The 12,335-nt window shown below is 37.1% G+C and overlaps 1 protein-coding gene across 1 annotated transcript in view; it reads right to left on the reverse strand.

Annotated features, from left to right (window-relative positions):
• Soat1 (sterol O-acyltransferase 1) overlaps positions 1-12,335 on the reverse strand; it is a 56,368-nt gene that overhangs the window by 28,454 nt on the left and 15,579 nt on the right. Inside the window, exon 3 of the mRNA XM_048357321.1 lies at positions 6,705-6,763. Coding sequence (XP_048213278.1) covers positions 6,705-6,763 — 59 coding nt within the window. The remainder of the gene's footprint in view (positions 1-6,704; positions 6,764-12,335) is intronic.

Raw genomic sequence — 12,335 nt, forward strand, 5'->3', positions numbered from 1 at the left:
GCTATATAGCTCAATATATATATATTTATATAAATATTTATATAATATAAATTATAATACAAGTATAATTTATAATTATATATCATTATTATATATTATATATTATAATTATATAATTATAATCATAATAATATAATTATAAATATATAAATATTTGTATATTTATATTTACATAAAATATATATTACGTATATATTTATATAAATTATTATTATATATAAATATATAGAGAGTGCTAGCCCTGAGCAAAACAACTCAGAACAGCACCCAGGCTCTGAGTTCAAGCCCCAGGACCACCAGCAAAATTTTTAAAATTTCAGGTTACTTGATGACAATTTTTTTCAAAAATGAGTCCAGGAACAATTATATAATGAGCCCACAAGGTCATACTACACTCATCTATGGATTGCTTGTTTCTCAGACTCAAGACCTAGGGCTTCACAGGGAACCTTTCAACCTCACAAAGGCAGGCAGGCAGGCAAACAGGCAGCCAGAAACCTGACCTTTCTAGGCAAAACAAGTACAACAAACAGCTAGCATCGTGTTTTAGTTCCTACTCTACAATGACTCCTCAATGTGGTCTCCTTGACAATTCATTCACTCTAAAGTCTTTCCTACTCTTCTCGCTGCACATAGGTCTTTTCCTTCACTACACTTAATAGTATTTGAAAGTCTATGTATTATTTACCTTGTGGCACCTTCCTGTCTACCTCCCCAACTGAATTTAATTACCATGTCATTTTGTTAACAGTGCATAAGTGCATACTGCACTCAGCAAACTTCAAATGACAACCTGGTATCAAACTCCCAGGCATACCACTTCTAGGTTACTGTAAACTATACAGTAAGTAGTTTTAAAACTGCCTAGTTGGGTATAGAGGCACATGCTTATAATTCCAGCTGCTTAGAAGATGGAGGTAAGAGGACTCAAGTTACAGACCACCCAGGCAAAGTAGGGAGATTTTTTTTATCTCAACAATAAATTTTAAAAAACAAAATTTAGGGAGCGTATCTAAAGTGGCAAATTTTTTGGCTAGCAGCAATATAAGGCCCAGAGAGAGAGAGAGAGAGAGAGAGAGAGAGAGAGAGAGAGAGAGAGAGAGAGAGAGAAAACGGCCTTGATTTCTTGTTTTGTTTTTGTTGCCAGTCCCGGGGCATGGACTCAGGGCCTGAGCACTGTCCCTGGCTTCTTTTTTGTTCAAGGCTAGCACTCTATCACTTGAGCCAAAGTGCCACTTCCAGCTTTTTTCTACATATGTGGTGCTGAGGAATAGAACCCAGGGCTTCATGTATACGAGGTGAGCACTTTACCACTAGGCCATATTCCCAGCCCCTGCTTTGATTTCTTTCCTTCTGGAAGTTATGAAGGGGAAGGGACTAAACATTAATAGGGCTATTGTTATTTATTGAATGATGGCTCTCTTTATTGAATGTTAGGTCTCTATTAGAGGTTTTTATATATTATTTCTAGTCTCAAAACAATCTAGTGATGGTGAGGGATGTAGCTCAGTGGTAGAATGCTTGCCTAGCATGCACAAGGCCCTGAATTGGAGCCCCAGCACTAAATAAAAAAAATTATAAATCAAGTAATGTGCACAACATCACAGAACTGTAGATGGAGGACTGGGAGGAACCCAGGTCCCCGTGACCCCAAGTTTACATTATCTGAAATGTATTCTGTGTGATTAGCAAAGTAAAATAGACAGCTGTAGCAGAGACTGTAAGCTGTCAATCCTATCACCTCCTGTTCCCTTCCTCAGAAGGGAAAGTCCTGATTTTACATGAGAGTGTGATTGTCTAAAATAAATAAATATCTAATTGCTCTTTACATCTAGGTTGTCAATAAGAATACAGGTGAAACTGGTTTGTCAAAACCCTCAGACAGGGCCTGGGTGCTATCCCTGAACTTTTTTGCTCAAGGCTAGTGCTCTGCCACTTTGAACCACAGCTCCAAAAACTTCTGGTTTTCTAGTAGATAATTCAAGTTGAGAGTCTCATGGACTTTCCTGTCCAATCTGGCTTTGAACCACAATCCTCAGATCTCAGCCTCCTGAGTTAGCCAGGATTACAGGCATGAGCCACCAATGCCTGGCTTAGAATGTTCAACTATGATGTATTCTTAGCAGGCAATATTATGTGGAGATTTAAAATGACATTTGATTGACATGGAATGATATTTTAAATGAAAATTTTCAGAGTACACATATTTTCTTCATTTTGTAATTGTAAAAAATGAATAAACTAATTGTGCAAAAAAAAAAAAAACCCTTCAGATAATTTCCTTAAAAAGTACCCAGTTCCTGGCCCCTCTTCTTTCCCTATCTCAATGCTACTGCCTGGAACTCAGATGAGATGGCTGGAGCTATTTGTGAAATGAGGAGGACAGTGGCAATCTGAGTGGTGAAGCAGGAAGCTGAAAAGAATCAAGTCCTTGAGGATCAGGATGTTGCTCCCAGGACTGTGTAGATGAGACAGAAACACATTTCTATCTCATGTTAGCCACAACCAGTTTTTTAATTTATTTTTACAGCAAAACCTAATCTTAACTTATGCAATAATCACAATTTCTAGTCAGAAAATACTTTTACAAGTCTGCCAATAAAGCCAAATACGTCAGCACTACCAAAAAACTTTTTTTCTAAGAGATTACTCAAGCCAAAAAACACAGAATTTTTACTTGTGGAGCTGTTCCCTGAGTCTTATCACTACAATTTGTTCATTTAATAGCCAGGCAAGGCATAAAATATTGATGTGAAAAATAATACTTGAGGGGTTTGGGAGAGGAGATAGAGAAACAGGCTCAGTTGGGGGGGTGGATACTAGCAAGAGGGGATTGGGCTAACAAAGGTGAAAAAGTATGGATATTGTCAAAATAGATTGTCAGCGAGCATAAAAATAGAATGATGAAATATCTTGATATTTTTATTATTAAGGGGAAGAAGGATAAAGGAGAAATTATGGGGAATTGTTAGAATATACTGCATTCATAATTTTTTCATCTCTTCAGTTTCTTTTCGAACTAGAACAGACCTATAAAATTGTATGCATTAATAAAAGATCAACAAATAGTGACATTAAAGATGCTCCTTGCCCTTCTCACCATGTTTACTTTTCTCTGGAATCCACAATCAAGAGATAAGGCTAGTGACTAACCAAGCTAGGACTGTACCATATGGCCTTGCCCTTTTAGCCAAAATTCAATTCTTTCTCCCATAAATCTGAGGTTCTGATCTTTGAAAGAGAATAGAAACCATATTAACGGAAACATCAGGGAGTACCTAAATTCTTCCTTTTAAAATCATTACCCTTTTGAGATACTGAACATTTAACTTCTAGATTCTATAAGATACATTACTATCTTCTAAATACATTTTATACTTAAAGAAATCAGAGTAGATTATAACTAGGGAAGGGAAGGAGAATATGAAAATCGAGAGACAAAGGTTAAAAAGACAAATGACTCCAAAAGCAATACTTACCAAACCATTTGGTGTAAGCCAACTGAACAACTCATAGGGGGAGAGGGAAGGGGGGAAGGAGAGAGGGGGAATGAGAGAGGAGGTAACAAACAGTACAAGATGTACCCAAGGCCTAACGTATGAAACTGTAACCTCTCTGTACATCACTTTGACAATAAATAAGAAAAAAAAATTAAATACGAAAAAAATATATAAAAAATTGTTTGAATTCCTGACTGGGCCTTGCATTCGTTTTTTTTTTTTTTTTTTTTTTTTGTTGTTGTCAAAGTGATGTACAGAGAGGTTACAATTTCATACGTTTCTTGTACTGTTTGTTAGCTCCCCCCTCCCCCTTGCCCTCTCCCCCCATGAGTTGTTCAGGGGGAGGGGGGAAACGAGGGAGGAAGTAACAAATTGTACAAGAAACGTACCCACTGCATTACATATGAAACTGTAACCCCTCTGTACATCACTTTGACAATAAATAAATATTTAAAAAAAAAAAGGAAATCAGGTTGGGGATATGGCCTAGTGGCAAGAGTGCTTGCCTTGTATACTTGAAGCCCTGGGTTCAATTCCCCAGCACCACATGTACAGAAAATGGCCAGAAGTGGCGCTGTGGCTCAAGTGGCAGAGTGGCTAGCCTTGAGTAAAAAGAAGCCAGGGACAGTGCTCAGGCCCTGAGTCCAAGCCCCAGGACTGGCAAAAAAATAAAATAAAAAAATGAAATCAGAGTAGATTTCTGTTATTGAAGACAAAAATTGTTTAACCCAATGTTAAAACAAAGATAATTTATTAATTTAAGTAAGTTGGTTGGAGTTTAATCATTTGACTCTCCTTTAGACTGTTTAAAGTCTTTTTTAAGTCTTGTTACAAGTCTAAAAATTTTGAAAGGCAGTGACCTGAGGATACACAATTTTTATGGTCCCATAATTTCACTCTAGCAATGTCTTCACTTGCCTCCCACCCAACCACCACTTCCTGTCAGACAGCCTTCTTTACTCCCTTCCCAAATTGAGTTCTACTACAGCTTCAAATTTCAGAGTTCTCTGTGCATTTCTAGATTTAGCAAAAAAGCATAGGTTACTCAGTTATGTCTGTTGGATAAAAAGTAACTTTTTAAATCCAAGCATGTCTCAAATATTGAGTGATGACTAAAAAAGTATACATTGGCTATCTGTTCAGTTGTACTACTTATCTGACAACTCTAGTCTGTGGACTTATAAGAGCTAACCTTTCCCTTTACAATAGAAAAAATGAATTTTGAGCACCAGCTTTAGTTAACTATAGCTAACTAAAACTTTTGCTCAGAAGGCATTTTTTTTATTGTAAAGGAAATGATCAGCTGTCACAGCTCCACAGACACACATATAACAGAATATTTAGGGGCTCGGAATATGGGCTAGTGGTAAAATGCTTGCCTCGTATACATGAGCTCTGGGTTCAATTCCTCAGCACTACATTTAAAGAAAAAGCCGGAAGTAGCACTGTGGCTCAAGTGGTAGAATGCTAGCCTTGAGCAAAAAGAAGCCAGGGACAGTGCTCAGGCCCTGAGTTCAAGGCCCAGGACTGGCAAAACCAAAACAGAATATTTAATCTCGTTAAATAGAAGAAAAGAAAAAAAAATGCCAATTCAAACACTTCCAAACCAAATCTCCAGATACAATTTGGTTGTTCATTCAGAACAAAGCACTATTAAATAAAAAGTTTTCAGAGTCCATCTCAACCAATGGCAGGGTGTGGTGGCATGCACTAGTTATTCTAACTACAGAGGAAGCACAATAGCTTGTCACAGTGTGTAACCTTATCATTCCCAACTGCATGGGAAGCATTAATAGGGGAATCACAGCCAAGGCTAGTCCTGGCATAAAGCAAGGCCCTACCTAGAAAACAACCGAAGCAAAAAGGGCTGGAGGCATGGATGAAGTGGTAGGGCCTGCTTAGCAATTTCCAGGCCAAGTTCAAACACCAGTATGGAAGAAAGAAAAAAAGAAGAGGAAAAAAAGTTGCCTAACAGTTAAATCTTTGAATAGTCCCTTATAAGAGCAACAAAATACTAATCAGGAAAAGCTCTATCCAGAAAGAATCATGATCACTATAGTTTTGGAGGATTCTACTGGCAACTCAATAAAATCAAGAGAAAGAGATGAATAAAATTTTATTCCCTTTTAACTAAGAACCAACTCACACTTTTAAGTTTAAGTACATCTTTTGCAGGCCATTTTATAAAGAAAATCAGTAAGTTATTACATTACAGATGTCACAAATATACCTAGAGAATAAAGGGGGAGAGTAATTTCAAAGTTAAGCAAATAGATTAATGTAGTTAATAACTTTGGGCTCAAGAAGGTTGTATTTCAAACAAACAAGATGAAAGGGAAAAGATATGCTCTTGGCCTTGGAAGACAAGTGAGAAACTAATAATAACAAAGATCCTGCTATCAAATTGAATATAAATAATCTTACATTATGGACTTATATCTTAATATGGACTATTTTTAAGTTGACTACATTTAATTATTCAATATAAATACACATGTATGGATATATACATATAATTAAACTAATAATTAAAACAGGCCTATTTCAACCTCATCATTGGGTGCTGGATATTGATTATAGATTCAGTCTGGCCAATAACCTTTGGAAGTAGTCTTCCATTAGAAAGAGAATTGACTTAGATTTGAAATCAACTTACATTCAGGCACAAATGTTATTAGATTACATTTGTCTGTTTGTTTGTTTGTTTGTTTAAAAAAGGTATTCCTTATCCTCCAGAATTGCCTGAAGGTATTACTGAATTATACAATTTGTAGACCAGTTCTTCCTTATTTGAAATGGCTCTTTGTGGTAGTTTTTTTTTAGTTATTTCTACTTCCCTGAAAAGAAATAGACTTCCAGATTCAGGCTCAACATTTACTGAAGGCCTATTTACTATGAGCCATGAGAGGTAGGTAACTTCATCAGTCATTCAAATACTCAATTATCTCAGCTATTAACGCAGTTCAGTAAAACCAAGATTTGCTGAAAGAGCCAGAAAATCATAGTGAAGCATGGGACAGGAGAGGAAAGGCAATATATGTTCTTCTGCAAGATGGCAAAGTGACAGATAGTATTTTTTTTGTTCCATGGCAAGACAATCCAATTGATGAGGAAAATATTCTCTAAACAAATTTAAAATGTTACCAAACAGTCCTATTCACCTAAAATTACATTTCAGGGTCTTAAGCAGAAGTTACCACTGACCTCAGCCTCTGCTGCCAACTGTCTCTTCTTTGCTATCAGCTGTTTTATGTCAAGTCGACCTAAGGGAAGAAAAAACAAGTGAGTTTCAAGTTGATGCATGATACTAGCAACACTAAATCATAAAATTAAAAATGAGCAAATACAAAAGCTGACCCTGGAAACGTCAGTAAGAACCAAAAAAATATGAAAGTCCCCCAAAATGAAATATAGACCATGTAAACAGAAGGAAACATCTAAATATACTAAGTATGAGAAAGCAAAAATACTAAACATAGACACAGTAATGACAAGTACTCAGTTCTGATGGCATAAGAAATGACATTCCCTAAATTGATTCTACAATTGAGACTAATAAGATGCTGAGTAAAATACTAAACAATACTCTTTTTTTGGTGTATATTCATTGTATTTTTTCTGGTGTCTTCTTTTTTTATTGAGATTAAGGAACTACATATGTTTCACACTACACATTTTAATCTTCACATTGATGAAAATTATCATTCTACTATGCAAAGCTTATGAGAACTTCAACAATAAGACAATTTCTTCCAGATCAGGTGATATGTAAATGTCTTTCCTTTTGTTTAGAATCATCTGTTCCCTCTTTCTCTCTCATTCCCTCCCTCTCATCACTGCCCTTGAGTTGCTTAGTTCATTTTCATCAATGTCCAATGTAGCTGATAGGCCCCTCTGTTGTTTATTTTTACCCTCTTTCCTCTCATTCTGCACCCTTCTTCCAGCTTCCCTCAGATGTATACATGCATACCTGATACATGAGATAAAAGAATATAGAGACATCTAAAAATAATAAGACAATTTCAGAAGAGGTTCTGTTTCCTAATATGCTTGGGGTTCTTTTCAGTCTGTAAGTTATTTTATGTACATGTGAAGAGGTGCTTGGGTCTTACTATTTGGTGCTTTTCTCCCTAGACTATCTTCTTTTGGTCTCACTGTATATTGGTATCTTGAGTCCTATTTATTTTGTTATGTCTCATTGCCTTTTAAATCTTACACCCACATATCAGGGAGATCATGTGCTATTTGTCTCTCTGTTCTTGGCTTATCTTGCTCAGCACGATTTGTTCTAGTTCCATCCATTTCCTTGCAAATGCCATTATTTTATCCTTTCTAATGGCTGTGTAAAATTCCATTGTATACAGGTACAACATTTTTTGGATCCATTCATCTTTAATGGGGCATCTGGGTTGTTTCCATATCTTGGCTATTGTGAACAGTACAGCAATAAACATGTAAGTATAGGTGTCCTTGTTTAAACAATCTTTTTCTAAAAAACATTTTTAAGCTGGGCACCAGTGGCTCACACCTGTAACCCTAGCTACTCAGGAAGCTGAGATATGAGGAGCAAGGTTTGAAGCACCCCAAAAAAAACAACTGAACTTATTGTCACACTAGTACAAATCCACTAGAATCCTAGAACATATATGAGAAATACTAAGGATTCTTACCCACCACTAGAAATCTTGAGCAAACACTGGCAGCTACATAGGGTGGGGAACTTTCACAGTGTGGCTCAGAGGATATAGTATTGACTCCTATAATTCAGTACATGACAGAACTGAAATATCTACGGTCTGACTAAACTTTGGCATGGGAGGCCACCTGACAGCCAAGGACCTCAAAGTGACATCATCAGTGGACTGGACAGAAACACCAACCCAACCGTGAGGAAATCCATTGACTCCACCTGATGCTGTCTGGAGAAGGCAAAACACTTTCTCTGAACTACCCTCTACCGTCTCAACCTAAAGCCACAATATCTGTGTTATCTGAAAAACTCAAGACATATATTTTTAAAGCAAAACCAAGTTGTATCCCTAGACTACAGTCAGATAAAAATGGAAATTCCTTCTTTAAAGGTTACATTATCAACCAAGGCCTCTAAGAATTCCAACAGATAAAGTTCCAAGAAAAAAAGAGGTCAGAGTTAAAAAAGCATAAAACCATAGAAAACAAGACAACATAAATGAGAAACAAAAACCAACAGGCTCAGATCTGAAAAAGTAAATATGAGTTGTCATTTATAGGATGTAAAGTAAGAATGTTTAACGTGTTAAAGAAAATAAAACTCCAAAATATAAAATAGGGAACAATAAACCAAATAGCCAAATATATTCTTTAAAAAGAACCAAATCAAATACTCCAAATGAAAGATAAAAATTGGAATTTCAACAAACTCAATGGATGAATGGATTAAACAAATCTGAAGAGATGGACATGGTGGTACACCTCTATAGTCCCCTACCTCAGATGACTGAAAGTTCAAGGCCAGTCTGGTCTATGTAGCAATACTCTATCTTTTAAAAATAAAGGTAAAAAGAAATACACCTGGGCAGTGATTCAAGCCTGTAACCCAAGCTACTTGGGAGGTAGTAGGATTGTGATTTTAGACCAACCCAGGCAAAGTTAGAGAACTCTATACCAAAAACAGGCAAGGAATGGTGGTGCATAGCTGTAATCCCGGCTATACAGGATGTAGAGGTAGAGAGTACAAACTATCTGAAAAATAACTAAAGCAAAAAGGGTTGGAGGAATGGCTCAAGTACAGCACATGCCTAGCCCAACTGTAAGGCCCTACATCTCCACCCCAAACAGATAAAATATCTGAAGACAAAATAGTGATTTATATTTATTTTTCCCAAAAATATAGGATACAGCCTACAGAAAGTGATGGAAGAATTAATATTGTTAGGATAGAGATTATTCCCAATTTATGTACAGATTCAAAGCAATTCTTACCAAAATTTTAACTGATTTCTGGGCAGAAATTGAAAAGCTGACTCCAAACTTCATATTGCAATTTGAATAAATATCTAGAAAAATGTTGAAAAAGTTGAAAGATAATGCCAATTTAAAAGACAGATCCAGCTGAGCGCCAGTGGCTCACATCTGTAATCCTAGCTACTCAGGAGACTGAGATCTGAGGGTCTTATTTCAAAGCCAGACCAGGCAAGAAAGTCCACAAGACTCTTATCTCCAGTTAACTACCAGAAAACCGGAAGTAGCACTGTGGCTCAAGTGGTAGAGTGCAAGCTTTGAGCTTGAATAGCTCAGGGACAGTGCATAGGATCAGAATACAAGCCCCACGACGACAGACAAACAAACAAATAAAAGATCCACAGACAAATGAAATAGTTCAAAAATACAAACTTATATTATCAGCTGATTTTCTAGAAGAGGACCAAGGTTCTTCATATGCTTTTTTTTTTTTTTTTTTTGCCAGTCCTGGGGCTTGGACTCAGGGCCTCTTGTTTGTTTTTTAGGAGGAATGGGGGAGGTGTGTGTGTGTGTGTGTGTGTGTGTGTGTGTGTGTGTGTGTGATGGTCCTGACACTTTAACTTGGGGTGACCTGTACCTAAGATTTTGTGCTCAAGGCTAGTGCTCTCTCACTAGAAGCACAGCTATATTTCCATCTTTTTGGTGTTTAATTGGAGACCAGTCTCACAGACTTCCCTGCCCAAGCTGGCTTCAAATCATGATTCTCAGATCACAGTCTCCTGACCCACCAGAACCTGGTTCTAGACTATTTCTTCTTGGGGAAAGGGTCATCTTCCAACATATAGTGAACTCAGTATTTAAAAATAGAAAAGCTGAAAATGACAGGTTGAATGTTTCTTATCTGAAATGCTGAAGGCAAAGGTTGTTAGAAGCCAGCCTATGCAGAAAAGTCTGTGAGACTCTATCTCCAATTAACTAACAAAATGCCAGGAGGGGTGCTTTGAATGGTAGAGCATCAACCATAAGCAAGCAAGTCATTGAGACTGCTCATTGCTGGGAGTTCAAGCCTTATCAACACTAACAAAAAGTAAAATAATAAAAAGTAAAACCAATTTAAAGATAGGCCAAGTATCTGAATAGTTTTAAAGAGACATTCAAATCAAGTAGCCCTTAATCTAAAAATGAAATGTAAAATCTAAAACTTAACTGGAGGTATGACTCTAGCGGTAGAGTCCCAGCTCTACAAGAGTAAAAAAGTCAAGAAAAAAAACACAAAAAAACTCTGAATTCAAGCCCTGGTATAGGCACCAAAAATTAATTAATTGATTAATTCTGAAAGCAGAATGTCAGGAAGCAACATTACACCACAAGGGGAAAATTCTACACCTCATCTCATCTGAGGTCAAAATGAAGGTTCAACTGATGAGGAAAATGTTGTAATTACATGGAAACGTAACAGTGGACCTCCATATAGCTAATGTAAGCTAATAAAAAAAATAAAATATGAAAAGCAAAAAATTGTAGGCAAGCTAAATATACTACACAAAATTGCCTCATACGTGGTATAAAATTAGCCTCATATGCTGTGCACCACTGCTCACACCTATAATCCTAGCTACTCAGAAGGCTGGGATCTGAGGATCAAGGTTTGAAGTCAGCCTAGGCAGCCTGTGAGACTCTTATTTCCAATTATTCACCAGAAAACCAGAAGTGGCACTGGTGCTCAAAGTGGAAGAGCACTAGCTTTGAATGAAAAGCTCAGGGACAGCACCCAGTCCCTGAGTTCAAGCCCTACAACTGACAAAAACAAAACAAAACAAAACAGCCTCAGATTACATATAGAAAAAGTATATATAACAATGTATACTGGGGCCTCATCTCTGTGATCCCACAAATAAGCTGTATGCTTCCTAAACAAATGAGTATGGAAACGTCTTTTTAACTACCATAGGATGAAAGGAAAGGTCACTACCTGTTCATCACTTCCAAAAAGACATCTAGGCAGCTGGGTGCCAGTGGCTCATGCTTGTAATCCCAGCTATTCAGGAGGCTGAGACCTGAAGATCCCAGTTCAAACCAGTAGAGGGAGGAAAGTCTGTGAGCTATGTCTCAAGTGTTAGAATACTAGGCCTTGAACAAAAGAACTCAGGGACAGAGCCCAGCCCTGAGTTCAAGTCCCTGGACAACACACACACAAAAAAAATCTAGCTACCCCAAAATAATATGCTAACCACCACTGCAAATCAGCTTTAAGAGATAAGACTTTTTGTTCTTATTTGAAGAGTCTCTAAAGACCCTACTTGGGGTAGGGGGAATAGAAGAAAAAGCCAGCTCATTTCAACTTCCTTCAAGGAAAATTGCTGTGTTTGTTACCTGTTGCTAATGACCACAGGTGGGGTATATCCTGAAGAGATTTATTCTGGCATGATATGGCTAAAGATGGAATGGTGGGACCATCTTTATCCTCCCCTTTGTCTTCTCTTGTTTGTTTCCTCCGACTATTCTCTCTTTCCCTGCCCCAACCTCCTTACAAAGCCACCACTACTCAACTTTGGGACTCTACCTTGATTAACCTGATCTAATCCTAATCAGCTCCCCAAGGCCACACCTCTAAACACCATAGGTAAATTTTATATTTCTTAATATATTTCATGATGGAATTAAATGTAGTCAGTGCCAAAGTGGACAAACTATACACAAACACAAAAAATCAGACACTGATAGGCTAGATTTAAGATTATAAAAATGAACTTAAACTCTATATAAACAGCAACCACTACAAAATAACATCCCAAGCAGCCACTTTGCTTCTTCATTATTTCCTTACATGACAAAGACAGAACTCACTTAAACTAGGATGAACTAGTACCTAGTACCCTCCTCTTTCCTCTCCCC

Source organism: Perognathus longimembris, chromosome 11 (genome assembly GCF_023159225.1).
Source record: "Perognathus longimembris pacificus isolate PPM17 chromosome 11, ASM2315922v1, whole genome shotgun sequence".
NCBI lineage: Eukaryota > Metazoa > Chordata > Mammalia > Rodentia > Heteromyidae > Perognathus > Perognathus longimembris.